This window comes from Haliotis asinina, chromosome 3 (genome assembly GCF_037392515.1).
Source record: "Haliotis asinina isolate JCU_RB_2024 chromosome 3, JCU_Hal_asi_v2, whole genome shotgun sequence".
NCBI lineage: Eukaryota > Metazoa > Mollusca > Gastropoda > Lepetellida > Haliotidae > Haliotis > Haliotis asinina.
The window spans coordinates 54,071,890-54,091,636 of NC_090282.1; the positions used below are offsets into that span (position 1 = coordinate 54,071,890).

Genomic DNA, 19,747 nt, shown 5'->3' on the forward strand with positions numbered 1-19,747 from the left:
TTGAAATAGAGCTCCACCATCAAGAACATATTCTCGCTGGACCGTGTGTATTGGAGGTTGCCAATCAGGATTTTGTAATAAAGTCCACAACGAGTCAGCAAGTGCAGCTTTGTTGGCTGGTAGAGGAAGACCTGATGGTTCAAAGAGTGCAGGAGGAATGTTGCACAGTTCAAACTCCAGCACTGATGCCAGATTTTCGCCCATGTTCCTTGCACTGGTTACAATTCTTTGGAACAAAAGTTTAGGATCAACGTGTACTTTATTACCCTCAAACTGTACAGATGCCTTAGAGTGAAGTGTACAAACTTGGTCTTTCTTTTTGAAGACATAATCTTGAACGGACACTCCAGTCATTTTGTCAAGTATTTTCTGTCCAACATATTGCATTCTCAACATTTACAGGTTTGTCAGCTATTTCTCCGGTTGCAATATTGCGGAGACTAGTGTCACCACTGAAAGGATTCCTCTCTTCTAAGAATGATAACACTGTCAGAATGTCCTTGTCCATTCGAGCCTGGGCAGCATCCTTGTGTTGCATGGCAACGTTCATACTAGCACATACTGGCATGGACAAGACCCATGTAAGACGTTGAATTTCTCCAATGCCTTTACCCCGAGTCAAACCTCCATTAGTTTTTATGCTACGCATGAGCATCTGCTCTATTACTAGGTCTGTTGGCAAGCCAGCCCACAAACGGTCGCTACGATGAACAACATGGAGTCCTCTCTTAAAATCTCTGTAGACTTCTTCATGAGTATTTTCCAAAGCCAACATCTTTTGGAGATACAAACGACTCGACTTGGCATAAAGGGAATGTCCAGAAGCTGCAAAGTAAGGAATCATTTCCCTGAGAGATTCAAGATGAAGATCCCAGTTACCAGTTCTTTCAGCCTTTATGAACCTTCGCAAAATGTCTATCATCTCTGTGTATTGCAGCCATAACTTTGTTCTTCTATCTTTTAACTGTGTCTTGTACTCATCCAGTCTAGACTTTACTCTCTTTAGGACAATGTCTTGACAAATGTCCTCAGTTGATAATTGCCCTCCTAGAAGCTGTTCAAATAGATATACTGCATGTTTGAGATCGTTGTTGGTCACGTCCTTTGTGCTGCACCATCTATTCTGAGGAGTACGTTCTGAATCAATATTATGTTCATCACACTTACAAATCCAAGGATATTCAAACGCCTGGCCTAAGAGGAGTGCATTGAGAGCTGTGTCCCCGAGAAAGTGGCCTCTGATGGCTCAGGAAACAGCTTTACCTGTCATCATGTGTGGAACTGCATTAGGAGCATACACCGTCTCCAAGACCTCACAAAGTCCAGAACCCAACATAAGATGACCAATACAACCCAGGAAGGTCATTTCTGTATGAAAGGATCCAAGTCTTAGAACAAATGCTTGGAGATCTTTATTTGCAGTTGCACTTGATACAATGGTAGTTGCCTTCCACCAAAGTGGTTGATCAAAGGTGATAACAGGTGTTACATTTTGTTGTCTTGCTTGAGCCCCAATATACTTCAGTGTGGAATATATGCATGACATGTCACCAGGATTCATATCAATCATAGGCAAGAAGGTGAAAGTTGATATCCCAGCGTGATCTCCTCTGTGAACTGACTGCATATAACCTGACCAGGAGGGTCTCGGAGACTTAAGTGGCCACATAATCTTCCAGAGAATGTCCAAAGCTGATGTTGGGTCAGAAGACTCTTCACGATTACAAGATGAAAGTTCTTCATAAACTGTACATGCCAGTCCATTCCAGTCGGATTTGTAGAAATGCATTCCAATTCGGCCAACTGCTACAATGTCTTTTATGCTTGGATTGCCTCTTGTGATTGGCTTGATGGTGTTTCTCCCTGGTGTGGCTGTTGAAATTATGCCATTCCATGGAATGTGTTAATACCACCTAAAGTGCGCACGTTGTGGTCGATGTTATCGGCAACGAATTGCAGGGATGACCCAAGTTCGGGGTGTGAGACTTCAGGACTTCCTGTTGCTGCTGCATTGGCTTCAAACCGCTTAACCTCTGTATATGATGAGCAGAACCCATGTTGCAAGTCTATCAAGAATCGTGATGCAAAGTGGTGATGCATTTGGACACCAAGTCCAATTTGAAGTGGTGGTACCAATGATCACGGCCGAGTTGCTTGTATGACAGCTTGCCCAATGGAAGCAACCTTAACTTCAGAGCCTTTTCCATTAAATAGGTGAGTCAACAGAAGTCAAAGGGATTGTGGCAGGTATTCAAGTTGAATTTCAGTTGACTTGATATCATCAATGCTAGGATAAGCTGGATGGTGTCCGCATATGGCTTTTATGTCACATTTCAGGAGGTCAGAGTCTAATCAGGCGCATCTTCTCTCCATCTGGATCTGACTTTTGGGGGGTCTTGTAGAATCATACAGAATAGTTGAAGCATTGTGTCGGAAGGTTACAACATCTGGTTTTCCATCTGCTTCAGCAATGATTATTTTATAACCAAAATGTTCACACAGTTTTCGTTTCATGTATTTTACACTGTAGGGTTCTTCATTATAGTTCAAATAAGAAGCCATTTTTGAAACTAGATTTGTTACTGTAACCTGTTCATCATCATTTGCTTCAGTGTAGTCAGCAACTTGCAAGAACGCATCAAGTTTCACAGGATCCTCCGGTCTTCCCTGGCGTGGCTTCTTTTGAGGTGTTGGGGAATAACTATCTACAGCTTGAGGCAACTTTCTGTTTGTCCTGAAATTCACACTGCATGAGTTGTGGTAAACTGCATCCACTGCAAAACAATCGCCAGCATACTCAATTCTTGCAAGAACTTTTGTAGACCATTCATCACCTCTTTTCAAGAAAATATTTTTTATAGTTTCCTGGAACTGCTTTTCGGTCCTAACCGGAATCACATTAGATCTGTGAGTCTTCCAATCTGTTTTTACAGTCTCTCCACAAAACAAGCAATCTGTTTGGAGGCTGAACTCTTTTTCTTGCGACCTTAAAGATCGTGTTTGATTTTCTTGGTCTTGATCCTCATTTTCCGTAAATTTTCTTTTATTAGAGGCAGCAATACTGAATTTATTGATGTGTTTGCGTCTGCACTCCTGGTGTATATATTGTCCTTCTCTTGTTTGTGTGCTTTCTTCGCGCAGAGCACTAGCTCTGTTGATGCTTTTTTCACTGAGTTTTGATGTAGGTTTTCCATTTCCAAGCAGGTCTCCACAGAGGACACACACATTTAGGTCATCGTAACATCTGTAAAAATGTTTTGCATTACAGGCCAGGACTCACAAGTGAAGCTTGTATATTGTTTTGGAAATATGTAAAAGAGCCCTCAGTACTCTATAGCATTTCTGCTCATGCTACTAAACCCCCCAAAACTGCATAAAACCGGTCTAAAAACAGGTGATTTTGAAAAAAGTAATGGTCCTAATTGGTTTCCATAGTTTGAAAATCCAAACAGAGTCAGTTCATGGTAACATTTGAGATTATTTCGGTTGTCTTGATAAATAGTAAAGTGTTCGAGTGTTGTTGTTGTTGTTTTTACTTTTCTATCGATTAGAAAAGTAATACCATGTTATGTCTCACTGCTTGTTTTTGCGTGTTTCGACATTTCGACTGGCAACGTTGAATGGCGTCAACAGCTCTAAGTGAACTATCGTCCGGTATCAACTACGTCAATAGTTCTCCGCCTTGACGGTTAATATATGCAACCTATGAATATATCAGACATCAGTCATGTCAGTTAACTTGTACATGTTTGAAAATAATAACTTGTACATGTTTGACCCAGATTGCGCTGGACTGCCAGCGATGGTACGTTCGTTCGCCATCTTGTTTACGTGACGCAATCTACGGCAACACAGCGAATAACACCGGCCATCTGATTTTTCGTATCAAATGTGCGCGTTTTGGCATTACAAAAAATAACTTTTTCGAACAAAATCGTTCATGATACTTTTCTATACTTTTGATATGTTGAAAGTACACAACTTAGTGACATGTTCCAGCAGAAATTGTTTTTATTGCAATTTGTTCTACCCCTTTTGCCAGTGTTACTGGACTATGTCCATGAGAACCGACTGAGGCGGTTTGTCAACGCCAGGGATGGACCAACTCAGTCGTGATACATTGGACTCGGACACAGACGTGACAGGTCACGTGTCCCAGCGGTTAACGTCCACTGAGGCACAACATCCCACTTTTCACTTTCAAGAGGAAGACGGTAACATCGTAAACCGAATTCTGGGTCACAGATCGTAACTTTAGGAACTCTTTGTGGATCGCGACCCCTGCTCACAAACCAGTCAAAGAAGATATACATTGCAGTATCAGTGCGAAAATGTTACTGTACACTACATGGGAACCCGTCTAATGTTCATCTATGCCCGATTCGAAGAACGGAGCATGTTGCTACAGATTTCCGTCCAACAGTTCGCTAGATGAATTGTTATACATGTATTTCGTTTCCTTTTCAGTACAGGCGCCACTCACTCAGCCTGTGAGTGGTGTCTTAACCTGTTCTCTCATGACTAACGAGTTTTGCAAATAACATTTAGCAAATACACAATAACAGAACGATCAAGGTATTCAGCTAGGTGCTTTATTGCTGTAACTCCACGCCTGGCATGACAGTGATCACAAAGGCCGTGGCAGAGACTATGAAAGAACTATTTTTGAAACCTGGACCAGGTGTGCACTCTCTAAGATAAACTCTCTTAGATAAATCAACATATTTTACTGGAAAATACTTTTCATAAAAAATATCAAATATCATGGAAAGGAGCCCCGAAATTTTCGTCAGTTTAGAAAATATAGACATGCCACATATTCTGGATTTGCGTGGACTGTCTTGGATGTATTTGTTTCTGGGCCTTTATCACCACAGCCTGATCGTCACTGTATTGGTGCGTCATGGACCGCTGGACTGGTCTTGTCTTGGTCAGTCTTTGGTGGTTTCCTGGACCTCTCTGTTGGCTTGTTGGCAGGGCTGTTCATATAGAGCTACCCGTCAACCTGCCTGTACAGAGACCCTTCTGTAGCTGGTGACCACCGCCAGTCAGTGGTGAACTTTTCCCCTGGGGTCAAATCACGTAGCCGTGTTTGCACTAACAGTCAGTAGTAGTCCTATTATTGACAATCAGAACACATTAAACAGCCTTCATTAATGTTAAGGTTTACAAAATTAATGCACGTTCGGTGCGAGAAGCAAACCACCCGTGTACACAACCTCTGACCACTGGATATTGTTAGAATCTCTATCCACATTCCTTGACTTACCGCCCGCGACATTGAAGCAATCATGAGAATAACCGCAAACATGAATGGTGAATATGGTGTAATTTTGTAATGTTTCAGGAACGTTTTCCATCTTATGACATCATCCACCTGTAGACAGGAGCTGCTCACTTAGGAGATAAACATAATGTTTTGGTCACTTTCCGGGTGTTATTGAATATTTGAAGCACAGGAATTCCCGGAAACTGCAAGACCATTCACTGCGTACTGACACGTAGAAACCTTGCAAACAATAGACCGATCCAGTCCGGGCCGATAAGCCCCGCCCACTGCGTTTTATGACGTTGGGGGGACAACCTCTGACAATGGCGTCACCTCCGGCGAAACGTACGTAATTGAGAACTGTGTTGATGAATTCTCTTTGTGGTACTTTGGTATGCGTCGTTTGTGAATGATATTTAAAGGGGAAAGTTTTACGTATTTTATTTTTAATATATCTTATTTGACAGACAGTAATTAGCGAGTGAAAATGAGTTATATGTCCGATGAAATATCGTCTCGGCCAGCGACTGCGTGTTGGAAGCGTATTTTTTGTCAAAATAATTAATCTGTCTGGCATTTCACGTCCGTCTAAGATACTAACAGGGAATTGAAACTGAAGTATGTTATTTGGGTTTTTTTTACCTCTAGACACCTACCGTAATTCTATAATAACCGGGATCACAACCACATGTTCAAGTCGCAGATCGTTTCAGTATCTATAAATAGATTGTCAACACTGCGCGGGGAGCCTTCAGTTCGATCTCTTATCCGATGTTCAAATTAAGTTCAATCACTTATGTGAAATCACGGGTTTATACCTTTGAGTAACAAACCAGAAAAATATTTCCATACTAGTAGAAACATACCCAGAAGCAAATATTCAGCAGCTAATCTTCAGTAAATCTCAATAAAATTTCCCTCTTCAAATCTGTACACCATCCTAAAATGACACTTAATATATGGAAATATATATTTTTTAATCATCCTATTCAATTTATTTTTCTGTGTGTACTTTGTTGTGGAATCCTATTTACGAACCTTCACAATACTGGACTTCATGAACTGCCAGATTTTATGCTCAGGTATATAACACCACTGTAACACAAAGAAGATCCAGGATACAACTCTGCACCTGTACACTGACCCATCTTTCAGAAACAATAAAATCCCTGAACAGAGGATCCACAGTTACCAAAACAGTTAACTAGGTTTCTTCAGAGACAATTACTAATGAACATAAGGTGCAAAGGATATCTCCAAAATTCAAAGCATTTGTCAAAAAAATTACATATGTACATAAAAATAAATAATAATAATAAAATTACATATGTACATCATTGCTTCTTAAACAATGACGCTAGTAATCTTTGTTTTATTATATCTGAGACCATATCCCTAGAGGACATAACACGAAATCTCATCTATTTCCTTTTCTGGAATACTTACTAATGTCATCAAAACATATTAAAGTTGTTTGGAAAAGTGGTAAAAGTCATAACAAAACTTTAGGAAAACGCCCTAAAGCATTCACATCCTGCAAACCAGTGTGCAATTTAAAATGAAGCTAATTTTCCAAATAACCATTCATCAACACACCTTGAACAATTTGTCCATCTTGATAAACACCATTTTGGCTCAGTCATAAAACATAGGTAACCTCCTCAAAAGCTGGTGATTTCTAAGAAGCATCACATCAAATCTGTGTTAAATGTGTGTTTCAATATACATGAACAGTCAACTGTGATTTTGTAAGTTATTCTGTTACCAGACTAAATAATGCCTGACCAGGATGTGGCCTAAACGTAGAATATGTTGTCTTTTTTTCAAACTCTCTGGATGTTGAAGTAACTTTTATATGAGTGACGATACGAGTAATCACTTTCAGACAAATCTTATTAGCAAATATACTAAAGGATGCAAGATTCTTAAACGATATCTTGCTATCATTTCCACTGAAGTAATTAAAATGACAGTTTTATTGACTGTATTATTTGTAAAGTGGTGTACCAATGTACCACTCCTACATAATATTCTCTTAGTTAAGAAATACAATTTGGTTTAATTCCCTCCAATATTCCAGAAAGTCACTAGACTATTCTCGCATAGTTTTCGTCTCGATCCACATCTCTTTATGGAAATTCCGAAATAATTAAAGGCATGGTTTCATAGACACTCGTTTGAAATGCTTTTCATATTTTGGATATTGCGCGATAAATATCTGCTTACACTGTTCCTTTGAATTAAAAATATTACTCTTCAAATATTTTGCGCTATTAACAGATAGTGTACTGCACAGTAGCCCTTCAGATTGTGCTTTTGAAACTTGACAACATCATAAAATGTGTGACAAATTTAAGAATATCTAAGATCGAAGGCAACCATATTATCACATTGTTTTTTAATGTAACAAGTTTTGTCATGTTGGTCTCCCTAACCGAAATCAGATCGCTATCAGATTTGTTTACATTGTGTCACGGCCTTCTCGCCCGTCTCGTTTCAGCTTTATTGTCTAACCAAACCAATGCCCAGTATTGACTAAAACGATAAGCAAAAACAATTTTGTAGCTACAAAAAATATCCGTGTTTGTGACACTTGCGAATCCCTAAACTGCTCGTTGTTGTCATCTAATTGGTAATGGTTTTGCACATGTGCGAAAGTTTCCAGAACGACGGTGCCGACAATTAACTAATCGTGAGGCCTATCGCATTCCTTGATCAATCTCAGTGTTTTTTTGTCTTCACTCAAAAGGTTTGTTGAAGGTACTCATGAAATCGCAGCAATGTATAATAGATATTGCGAGTGTGAACGGCATAATTCGAAGCTCATCGCTTCGGAGGCTTCGTTTGACCCCGGAAATGTCTGACAAATCCACAATGCGCGCCCGGCCTGCTGACTGGCCGAAATCGACGCATACGCCAGCTTTGATTGACAGACTGGATCGGTCTATTGTTTTGCTGAGTCATCAACAGTGGTGACGCCGGCTGACGCCGTCGGTTCCAAATGCATTTCCGTGCTTCAAATACTCAATAACACCCGGAAATTGGCCAACACATGATGTTTATCTCCTAACAGAGCAGCTCTTGTCTACAGGTGGAGGATGCCCTAAGATGGAAACATCCCTGAAACATTATATACACCATATTCACTATTCTTGTTCGTAGTTATTCTCATGATTGCTTCTATGTAGCGGGAGGTTAGTAGTGACGTCACAATGTTGTGGAAAGCTGTCACCACACTTGTTGAATTCTTAGATACTAAACCATTCGCTCGTTTCATAAACATATTACACTGGACATTTTCTGTTGGGTGAACAGAGGCTATTTTTCACAAAATCTCTTCTCTAAGGTGAGACCACGTGTGCTTCGTTGTGGGTCAAGACTGAATGAATTATTTAAGTCCCCGAAACTCTCACTACTCAAGCTCATGAAGCTGTCAAACACGGTCACCCATCCAAGACCTCTAAACGTAGCTTAACTTCAACTGACTGGTGGCCTGAACTATATGCACAGGACCACACACCTCCCCAGGTGATGTTAGGTATTATACGGTACGGTTTGGGCAGGGTACAATACGTATTGCGATACAAAGCTTTGGGTTTGGTTCGGTTTATGAGATATGATCGCCATGCTGCAAAGTGAGCCAAAGAACCAAACTGCACATTGTGTATAAGCATAGGGGACTAGATAGAAATGACGATACGAATACCGTTTTTGTCCATCATGGTATTCCGAACCGAAGACAAAATGCCGCGGTTCTACTAAAACCGCGGTATACCGTTTCACCCCTGGCAGATGTTATGGTTTACGATGTTGACTGACAATTGTAAGCCTTCATGGTCGACGTGATGTTCAGCGCCCGTGACTAACAGCAAGTATTTCGCCAGATAATCTATGTTGCTGGGACCAGACGACAGGTGGGGGGAGAACTTGACTGTCCTCCTGGCAGCATGAAGTCAGGTCATTAATTTGCATCATTGTAAAACGAGCTTTAAACCATAACAATTACACGTGTAGCAGAATACAAGTGAAACACAAAGCATTCAATTTGGAGATAAACATCATGTGTTGGCCAATTTCCGGGTGTTATTGAGTATTTGAAGCACGGGAATATTTCATTTGAAACCTCCGGCGTAAAATATTCCCGTGCTTCAAATACTCAATAACACCCGGAAATTGGCCAACACATGATGTTTATCGACATTGTAAACAAAAAAGCAAAAACCAAAGGGGTTTTACTGTCTGCACTCGTTTACATCGAATAGGGCTACAGCAGTGAAGTGTCATTAGCTGTCCGTTTCAGCTGGTTCCCATGGTAGCATCTGGAGTTGCTCATTTGTGACGTCATTCTAACTTTACGTCACAATATGATTTGAATGACGTCACCACTGTTGATGACACAAAAAAAAACAGTTGTTTACGTGTCAATACGCAGTGAATAGTCTTGCAGTTTCCGGGAATCTAATACCACCTGATCATGTTTTTCAGATTACAGAACACAGTAACTTTTGGTTTACAATATACTTTAAATCCTTTACGCGGGGTTACCTGCACGTGTATAGTGAATTGTTGCGTTTGAGACATGTCATGGCTCAGTATACTGCTAGTACTTGATCCATGTAAACAATTCCTTTGGTTGCGAATATCTACACCAAATACAATAGTCCGTGGGGAAAGTGGAAAATACACTATCCATGTGCCCACACTTAAACAAAGTTTTTCTTACTGGTTGAAGCTCCTCTCCATGATCCCTTCACAAATCCACCAGGCCTACACAATGTTACGAGTGTGGAGCGTAACAGGTTTAATTGAGCTTTACATTTGGAACCAGTTCTGTTTACATTTGGGTTTAGCTATGCCTAGATATAGCAGGGAACTGGGAATAAACAGCATTTCTTAAATTTACTTGAAAGAAGAAGTAAAGATTGCTGTATATAAGAGTGCCATGTAAAACTAGAAAATAGTCTGTGTACTTTTATTACTCTCTGTTTTAAGAAAATTTCATGCCTAAACCATTAATAAGATGTTTCAAGATAAAGAATGTAAGAATGGCTTTAATTTAAAAACAATCTGTGTACAAATATTGTAAATTAAATGCCCTAGATGACAAATACCAAGTTGTACTAATTTATAATCATTATAGTAACATTACATGCAAATATGTACCCAGTTATTTTACGAAAACATCAAAACACATATCGATCCTGCTATGCATATTAACTGAAAATATTACTTTGTTTATCTATCATGCTATAATGAAGAGAAAAACACTGTCTTTTGGGAAATTGCAAATACTTGTTGTATGGGACTGTGGCCTTCCCTAATGAATAAAAATTGATCGAAATAGATCAGTTGTAAAAACATGTTACCAAACTGGAAAACATCTTTACCTAAAATAGAAATATTCATTTTTCAATGTTGAGGTTTCAATGTCAACACAACAAATATAAGATTGGTTTAGCTTTTATTGTAATGACTGAAAATACACAACATCAACAGTCATTATGTACACCCGTCTCTCACAGTCTGGACAGACCAATACCTTCCACAGCACTTTGTGCTCCACATATTACTATTGAAATGGCAGTAAGAGGACGTCCCATGGATGGTCTATTTAGTAACACAGACAAGTCCAATGTTGCCATGAAAGGCAGCCTCCATGTCCAACATATACTGCAGTGAAAAGGAAACTGTTTTCTATGTGGATGTATTTCCAAATGAACAAGCTTTTCTCCAAATCTACATATACTGTCATTATCAACACAAAAAGAGAACATGTCATACACCAACCTTATTTAACAATTATTTGCACAAGCTGAACTAAACACTTTGCAAACTTTGAATTTATTGTGACAACCTAACAAATATACATTCCCGATTCGCTTAGAACGAACTTCGCTTACAACGAACTGAAAACAACAGTCCCTTTGAGTTCGTTATAAACGAATATTACTGTACTGTCGCAAGACGTCAGCCAAAAACAAAACTGCCCACTTCCATGACAATACCAGAACTACCTTTTATATCAGTTGAAAGTATTACTCTCTTTATTCAGGGTATCTTTCACATGATGAAGGATTACAAGATTAAACTGCAGGGAACGATAACCAGACGTCATTACCATTTATTGTGAAATCAAAGGATACCTCATTACATTCAAAATTTGTTCTGATACATGAAACTCTGCACAGAGAACAAGTAGACAATGACATTTTAACAAAGCCTGATATGGAAACAGAGAAATGGACTTATCCTGGCCTGAATGGTACATAGCATGTATCATTTCTCTATGTCTGATGTGATTGTCATCTACGCATAGTACTGCAGGTTGGCCTTCTTCTTGGCTTGCACCTCAATGATAGCATCCATGTAGTCCTCATGGCTCAACTCAACCGCTTCACGCCGTAAAGCAATCATACCCTACAACAGAAAGGCAAGGGAATTGATGATCTTAAAATACGGAGAATAACCAACTGTTTTTTCAAGAGTCAGCCAGATTCCTATCATGCCTTTGTAAATGTAAGTAACTGAGTCAATGGTCAAGGGACAATGGCTAACATTATGAGCGACATCTCTCATCACCGTACAAAGTCAAACAAACCAAACAAGTCACTGACTGTCACCTTCTAATCGAAATTAGTCTCCACTTAAAACAAAATGCTGAGTGCCTATTCTGGCCCAGGACAATCAGAACATACAGAAAGTCAACAAAACAGCTTCTTACAGAATGTAAACGATGCTTGAAAGAATTCTTGACAAAAACATTATTGACAGACACAAAATAGTTCTCCATCCACAGTGTCTAACAGTTACGTTAAGTGATATACATACATTTTCATAAGTCTTAAATAGGGCAGTTTTTAGCATGAACCAGTGTTATATATAGAGGCCAAATATTTCAAACAATGCTATCCTGAATGTGGGAGTGTGTAATGGCTAGTGTTGGTAATTGCTTGAAATGTCACAATTGATGACTGGCTCACTGACAACAAGGAAACTTTGAAAATAATGAGTTAGCATAATTTTAGATTTTCCTGTTCAGGTTGTTATTGCCGAAATATATAACATGGTTCTCTGTTGATTTTTGTCTTATTTAAAAATTGTGCACACTGCAATATTAAATTTCACATATAATGTAAAAAGATTCAACTTGCATCGTCAAGTGTTTCAAACACTAAAACAGTAGTTCCATAAGTTTATTTTTGACTATGAGAAAATGTGATCAACTGCTTGGTTGTTTGAACACAACTGGTAATGACACAATAATACAATCTACTTACCGCCTCCACACAGACTGCTTTTAGCTGGGCACCATTGAAGTCATCTGTACATCGAGATAGCTCTTCATAATTGACATCCTTGCTGTAAACAAATCATCATGGTACTTCATAAGTTCAGGCATTTTAAAACAAAGCATAAAATAAACTATTGTTTCTGTTATCCCATTTTACCATTTCTTACAAATCACAGCAAACTTCTCACGAAAGACAGCAGAATGTTAAAAGAATTTCTGTGTTCATGATCTGACAGAGTTGGTGAGTACAGTGAGTTGGTGAGTGAGTGTACAGTGAGTTAGTGAGTGAGAGAGAGCGAGAGATTTGATTTACACCACACTCAGCAATATTACACCTATACTCTGGCAGTCTGTAAATAATCGAGTCCTGACCAGAAAATCCAGTAATTAATAGCATGAGCATCGATCCCAGCAATTGGGATACGTGTGGCGAGCAAGTTAACGAGTCAGACCACCTGACAGTGGAGGTTGCCTCTCATGACAAGCATGGGTTACTGAAGACGAATTCTAACCTGGATCTTCATGGGTAGACCCTGTACAGAACAAATGCTGACCAAACTGATTATGTTAATATGATCAGTACACAAGGGCCTGCCCATTTTATCAGCCATATGATTGCCTGTTCCACATGTCATGATTTACAGATAGTTATATTGCCAACTGTGACAGAAAACCCTTCAACTCACTGCCATGAACATGGCTTAAAAAAATACTTGAATTTATATGCAGTGACTCAAGTGAACTGAGTATTTCATAAATACTATTTTCTTAAATAATGTCTGCTGAGATGATGTGGGTATACATGTAGACTAGACACTTCTCAGCTGAAAATTGATTGCATGTATCTTTGAACCATTTTTCAACACCAAAGACAATAAAACCAGTGCTGTGCTCACCTAACATTCATCTTCCTGGAGTGGATTTGCAGGATTCTTGCCCTAGCCTCCTCATTGGGGTGTGGGAACTCAATTTTCCTGTCCAGACGACCAGATCGCAGCAGAGCAGGATCAAGAATGTCTACACGATTTGTGGCAGCAATAACCTGATTACACACAGACATCCTATGAAGTCTACTTCAACTGTTACCACAATAAAAATCTAAACTATACGTTACCTGGATTGCAAGCATTTTCAAAATTAACAAGTGAGTTATCTCCCTTGTCTTGACAAGCATTTTCTTCCAAACATTTTCTATTTGGCAACCAATTCGTCAGGGTGACATAACACAAATGTTCAAATACTGACCTGATGCTATATAGTGCTGTAAGTTCCCCACCTTAACCTAACAGACAGTACTGGAGAAGAAAGACAGTTGAACAACAGAATGAAGTATGTGCCCAGGTAGGTCAATGTTATCCACCTTAGCCTGTGCAACCTTAGTCTGTCGTACAGACCCTGAAGTATATATATCCAAGAAAGCCCACGCAAGTCTAGAAAATGTGGCAAGTCTAGATTTCCTTAGCTTCAGGGAAATTAGTAATTATCAGGCTAGTAATTATCAGTTGATCTCTAGTTGTCACTGGTGTTTAGTATAAATTCATGGGGAGGCTCCCCCACAGCTCACCCCATGGCCCCACACTTGGCTAAGACCTGCTGCCCTGTCCTCTCACCGGGAGGCAGCATGTGTCAGGTTTTATCCAAGATTCCTGATCTTCCTTCTTGGAATACTGACTTCCTGAGCGAGTCCCTCCACTCACAATGTGTTCAATAGACTAACAACTACTATCTGAAATGAACATATTTTACTGGGAAAAGGTCATAGTAAAAGAAATAAGAACAATATAAAAAAATGGAGACTGAGACTTTCTTCACTTTCAGAAGCTAAGGGAATCTAGTTTTGCCACATTTTCTAGACTTGCATGGGCTTTCTTGGATATATTTGCTTCTGGATCTGTACAACATCGCATATCATCGATCAGTTGTTTTGTGACTTCAGTTCCACAGGACTGGTACAAATAAATGGCAGTCTTTTCAAAGGGTTTTACAAGATGGCACAAACAAAGTATTGTCCATATGAGTGATCATGTGAACATCTTCTACATTCTGTGTGTGTTGAACATTTCCTGTTAACTGTTGCTTGTAAAACATTTCAATCAAAGACATGGCTCTGTCTGACTACTTCCAATAAACAGTTTTCTCCTGTTCCAGGTGATTTCAATCAAACTGCCAGGTATATAATGCAGACATATTATTTTGACTTGACAGAAAAATTATATTTGATATCTTTGTTGGAGTTTTGGATACATCCAGTTTTCCAGCCATAGCGTTAGTCTCAAGAGATGTTACCCCTAAGCTATGTGTTTGCGACACTTGATACTTCCCCTGAGCTGCCCACACCACACTGAGAGGGAGTAGGGGTCGGGCTGGGTAGGGTGATGTTGGGGGCAATAAAATGTCCTGTCACATACACCTTCAGTGGCATGTCAGTAATGGGTGATAAGAATCTTTGCATGTGTTGAGAAATTCCAAGAAATTATCACTCTGCAGATTTGTTTAGTCTCTGAAAATGAAGAAAGTCTCAGGGCTCCATTTCATTATTTTATTTTTTTTCACTATGAACGTTTTTTCAGTAAAATATGTTCATTTCAGAGACTAGCTGTTAGTCTAGTGCAACCTCATAGTCTTTACTGTTGGATGGCAGACATAGCATGGACAGTGGCTACATAACAATAAGGTAGAGGAGGTGGATGAAGTCTGGGCCAGCGCTTGGAATAGTGTCAGATAAGCATAGTAACATTGCATTTATGCTAAAATGCAGATGTTTTTACCAGCTTTTTTCGACTGACTTGGAAGGTAGCGATTACAGGTATAAGCACCGGTCCTACAGATGGAGCACTGCATAGATGGCAGATAACCATTCCATCAAAAGTATCTGGGTAGCGGTTGCACATCACATCTACGGAATATGATGCCGGTCAAAAACTCTTTAAGAACTATCAGAGAAGTGGAGTGAAAATTATCAAGATTATTGCTCAACAATGGGCACAATTTGTGATTTGCAAACACCCTGTAAAGGGAGAATATCATTCCTGTACTTTTCTGGGTACCGATGGAACAGTTCCCAGCATCAAAGAATAATCATTAGGAGTAAAACAAGGTGTGTGTCTTACACCCAAAAGGCGCCACCAATTATCTCTCAGTGGCACAATCTCTGGTGTCAGGGATTTGTCAGTTACAGCCCCCTACACATCATCGACAGAAATATTACTGAAGTAATGACTGGAGAAGACAGTTGTGGACCTTCAGAAGCAACTGCCATCAAAACTCTGATCTTGTGTGGGTTAATGGAGGTGACATAAAATCTAAGTGTGAAGGAGGTGCTGAGGACATCAAGGTACAGTATGCCTCAAAATAATCAAAGTTTGAGCCTAAGACCTTAAACGCAGAGAAAATGGCATCTCCATGGAGTTTTAAAAGAGTACAGGTGGGAAAGGTATATGAAATGCACAACTCAAATGAGATAAGACAGACACTAAGAGCAATCATGCCAAAAGCATACGCAAAGTTGAGGGATCTACACAAATCATCAACATCATCAAAGAAAATACAAGGAAAATGGAACATATGCTGTATTGAGGGAATACCTAGGAAAGAATATACAGGCTGAGAGGTCGCAACAGTGTGAAGTACTTAAGACTTAAGGTATGTTCTATAAACCATGTCTGACTGTATGGAGGACACTAAAGAAAATGAGTTTGCACAGGCCTGGGTAGGTAACTCTGGTATAACTGCGCACAAACTGCAATCTGTTTCAGCTGTGTGTGTGCCAGTACTGTCTATATGGACAAGGTATGGAAAATAAAGCCTTGTGTAGTATGAGGTTGGGTAAAAATAGAAATATCAACATAAACATTAAATATCTAATTCATACAGAAATAATGCACTTGGACTTTTTGATCATATATTTTCATCATGGATTCTATTGTCAACATATTTAATCTCTGCTCACAATTCCTACAACAGCTTTCGATATTATGAATACTGGGATCAATCACCAGGACCTAGAAAAGACTTCAGTGATGTAGTGACATGCTACTTCACCATGTCAAACATTTAACATTCAAATCCATCACCTTGACTTGCATGGTAGGCATAAAGCCATCCATCTGATTGAGTAGCTCCAACATGGTTCTCTGAACTTCTCGGTCACCAGCCTTCTCACTATCAAAACGCTTTGTACCTGCAGAAACATCAGAGATTATCTGCACTGGTCAACCTAAAACTTCAGATATGGTGTTAACTGTGCTGTCGTTTGATACAACATGTGCAGCCATAAATTACATTAACATTTTTACATACACTACCCATCACGTAATTTCAGAAAGATTCCAGTAGCGAATCAACCTACCAATGGCATCTAATTCATCGATAAAGATGATGGCTGGTGCCTTCTCTTTTGCCAAAGCAAATGCATCCCTGACCAGCTTAGCACCATCACCAATGAACATCTGTACAAGCTGTGGGCCAGCCAGCTTGAGGAATGTGGACTTGGTCTGTGCAGCACAGGCTCTGGCCAACAGAGTCTTTCCAGTGCCAGGAGGTCCATACAACAGTACACCTGACAAACACAAATTCATAAATCACAACAGAGCCTGAAATATACTGGAGAAAATAAGTTAGGGGTATTGGTATTTTTATTACTGATATCTTATCAGTATGTCAATGAATAAATACATAATTACCGTAAATCACGAAATTTTTGTGTTGTATTTTTGCGAGTGGCAACCAACAGACGTTTTCACGTCACGATACTTTTGTGACTTGCCTAATTCTCAAAACATAGTTTAGTTTGATAGTTTCAAAGCTTACTTGCATCTGAAAGTTTTATCTGAAGTAAATCCAATCACATATTAAAGTTTGCCGCTAATCTTGAACACCATTCAGTGGAGTACTTCCGCATGTATGCAGTGATGTTTTCCTAAAAACAACACTTGCTACATAGGCCAGATAAGCTTAAAACAGTTCAATGGGATTAAATTAAATGGAATGACTCTAATAAATTGGCACTGATGAAGGACCAGTTTAGTCAGTGCTGGCGAAGCTATTGATCTACAGATAAGTGTCATAAAACCTATCCATGCCCACTGGATGGTCTTGGCCTTTCAAATAGTCTCTAAGAAATGTGTGTTGCGTGGTTGGCGCCTGTCTTGACTATCAGATGTACTGACTGAATAACTTTTGTTTAGGTATCCATTGTTTGACATGTGACACGTGAGTACGAGTAATGCTAGTAATTAGTCATTCTTTGCGTTGTTGTCATTGCTTAATATATACTACTGACAAGAAATAAGGGAACTAATGAAATAATAGCGAATTTGAAACTGCTTTAAATATCCACTAAATCAATTTTAGGCGTCAAGTTCAATATCTGGTGTGTCCACTATGTTGGGCAACATATTCACGGCACCTTGATGGCATGCTGTTAATCAATTTCCGGATGGTTGCCCGTTGTATTGCCTGCCATTCCTCTTGGAGAGCTGCACCAAGCTGGGCCAAGTTGGCGGGTCCTGGGTCCCTGGCATACACCCTTCGACCAAGAACGTCCCAGAGATGTTCAATTCGGGACAGGTCTGGGGACTTAAAAGGCCAGTCCAATGTCTGGATACCTTCTTGTCGGAGATAAGCGGGGACAATTCGGGCCCGATGTGGTCTGGCATTATCATCTTGGAATACAAAATTTCGGCCGATAACTCTAGCCAATGGAGCCACAACAGGACGCAATATTTGGTCAACGTATCGCTGACCAGTCATGGCTCCGTTAATGATGACCAAATCTGATCGTCTGTCGTGTAATCCCACCCCACACCATGACAATACCACCTCCATATCGATTATGGTCAAGAATTGCTGCTCTGGCATATCGCTCCCCGCTCTGACGCCAACAACGTTTTCTGCCATCTGTGAATCGTAGGCAAAACCTTGACTCATCAGAGAACATGGTGTAACGCCAGTGGCGCATAGCCCGTCCCTGATGCTGCCTAGCCCATGCCAATCTTTGGCGCTTATGGTGAGCTGAAACGGTGACACTCTTAAAAGGCCGTCTTGCTTTCAGACGAGCTTGATAGAGTCGGTTTTTAACGGTTGAGGTTGAAATGCATCTTCCAGTGAGTGTGCGGAATTCTCTATTGATGGCAGGGGCCGATTTAAACCTATCGCGTAGAGCAATTAATGTAACGAGACGATCCTGTCGTGGTGTCGTTGATTTTGGTCTACCACGTCCAGGTCTCATTGCAACCCCACCCGTTTGACGGTACTTATCCCACAGGCGTGAAATTACACTTTTTTATTTACCCATCTGCCGGGCAACTTCACATAATGATGTCCCCCCCTCTATCATCCCCACAATTCTCCATTTTGTTGCTTCAGCGAGATACTGCCTTGGAGGCATTTCTGTCAGTAAGTGTCAATCTCTATTGCATTAGTGATTGCGACTTCTCCAGTACATTTACAGGAGTTAACACGTGTATGCACGTGTAGCATGTGCTGGGCATGCATTATGCGAAATTCCATTGTCATTGGATGTTGGGTTTGGGAGATACGCCACGATAACGGACCCTGTCACAGTCAAAGTCATCTACATTCAATTTCTTGGTTCCCTTATTTTCTGTCGGTAGTGTATGTATTGTCTAGATCTATTGTTAAATATATTTACTGGTGAATAATAAAGCGAAGGTAGGACACTTTGTTTGCTGATTATTCATTGCATTCTACCAGCAAACTGCATCCTGATATTTTTGCAAGCTCAAGACATTCACAATTTTCGCAAAAATATCATGCTCGCAAAAATTTAATGATTTACAGTATTCATAATTTCAAAATTTACAAATATCCCGAACTATTTTTGTCCAGTACGAACAGACTCAAAAGGGTCAGTAAAACTGAAGTCATCAGAAGATGACAAATTCCCCGAGCCCCCACCAGTGTGAAAGAACAAATCATCTGGCAGTGACTTATAGTCCAACTTGATTATTTTTCCTCATCCAAATTGTTTCCAGCTATATCATGAAAAGTGTAAATGATATATCTGCCTAGTTTTGTTAAAAGATATTGAATGGTTCTCTGAAAAAGAACCTGTTCCTCCCTTTTGAAATCAAGTCCAAAATGTTTCAACAGAAAACAAGACAAACAAAAAAGACAAAAATCTGGAAATAGCAAAGGCACCATGTTAGGCTCTGTTTGTTATATCT

At 39.8% G+C, this 19,747-nt stretch overlaps 1 protein-coding gene across 2 annotated transcripts in view; it reads right to left on the reverse strand.

Annotated features, from left to right (window-relative positions):
* Positions 1 to 464: 464 nt before the first annotated feature.
* LOC137278166 (26S proteasome regulatory subunit 6A-B) overlaps positions 465 to 19,747 on the reverse strand; it is a 28,235-nt gene continuing 8,952 nt past the window's right edge. The window contains exons 9-14 of one of the 2 annotated variants that reach the window (XM_067810346.1): positions 16,909 to 17,118; positions 16,634 to 16,740; positions 13,457 to 13,602; positions 12,547 to 12,628; positions 11,580 to 11,686; positions 465 to 475 (exon numbers count right to left, since the gene is read on the reverse strand). In XM_067810346.1, the coding sequence (XP_067666447.1) occupies positions 472 to 475; positions 11,580 to 11,686; positions 12,547 to 12,628; positions 13,457 to 13,602; positions 16,634 to 16,740; positions 16,909 to 17,118 (656 nt within the window). In that variant the 3' untranslated portion in view covers positions 465 to 471. Of the gene's footprint in view, positions 476 to 10,717; positions 11,687 to 12,546; positions 12,629 to 13,456; positions 13,603 to 16,633; positions 16,741 to 16,908; positions 17,119 to 19,747 lie in introns of those variants that run through there. The other variant, XM_067810345.1, reaches the window with a different exon arrangement.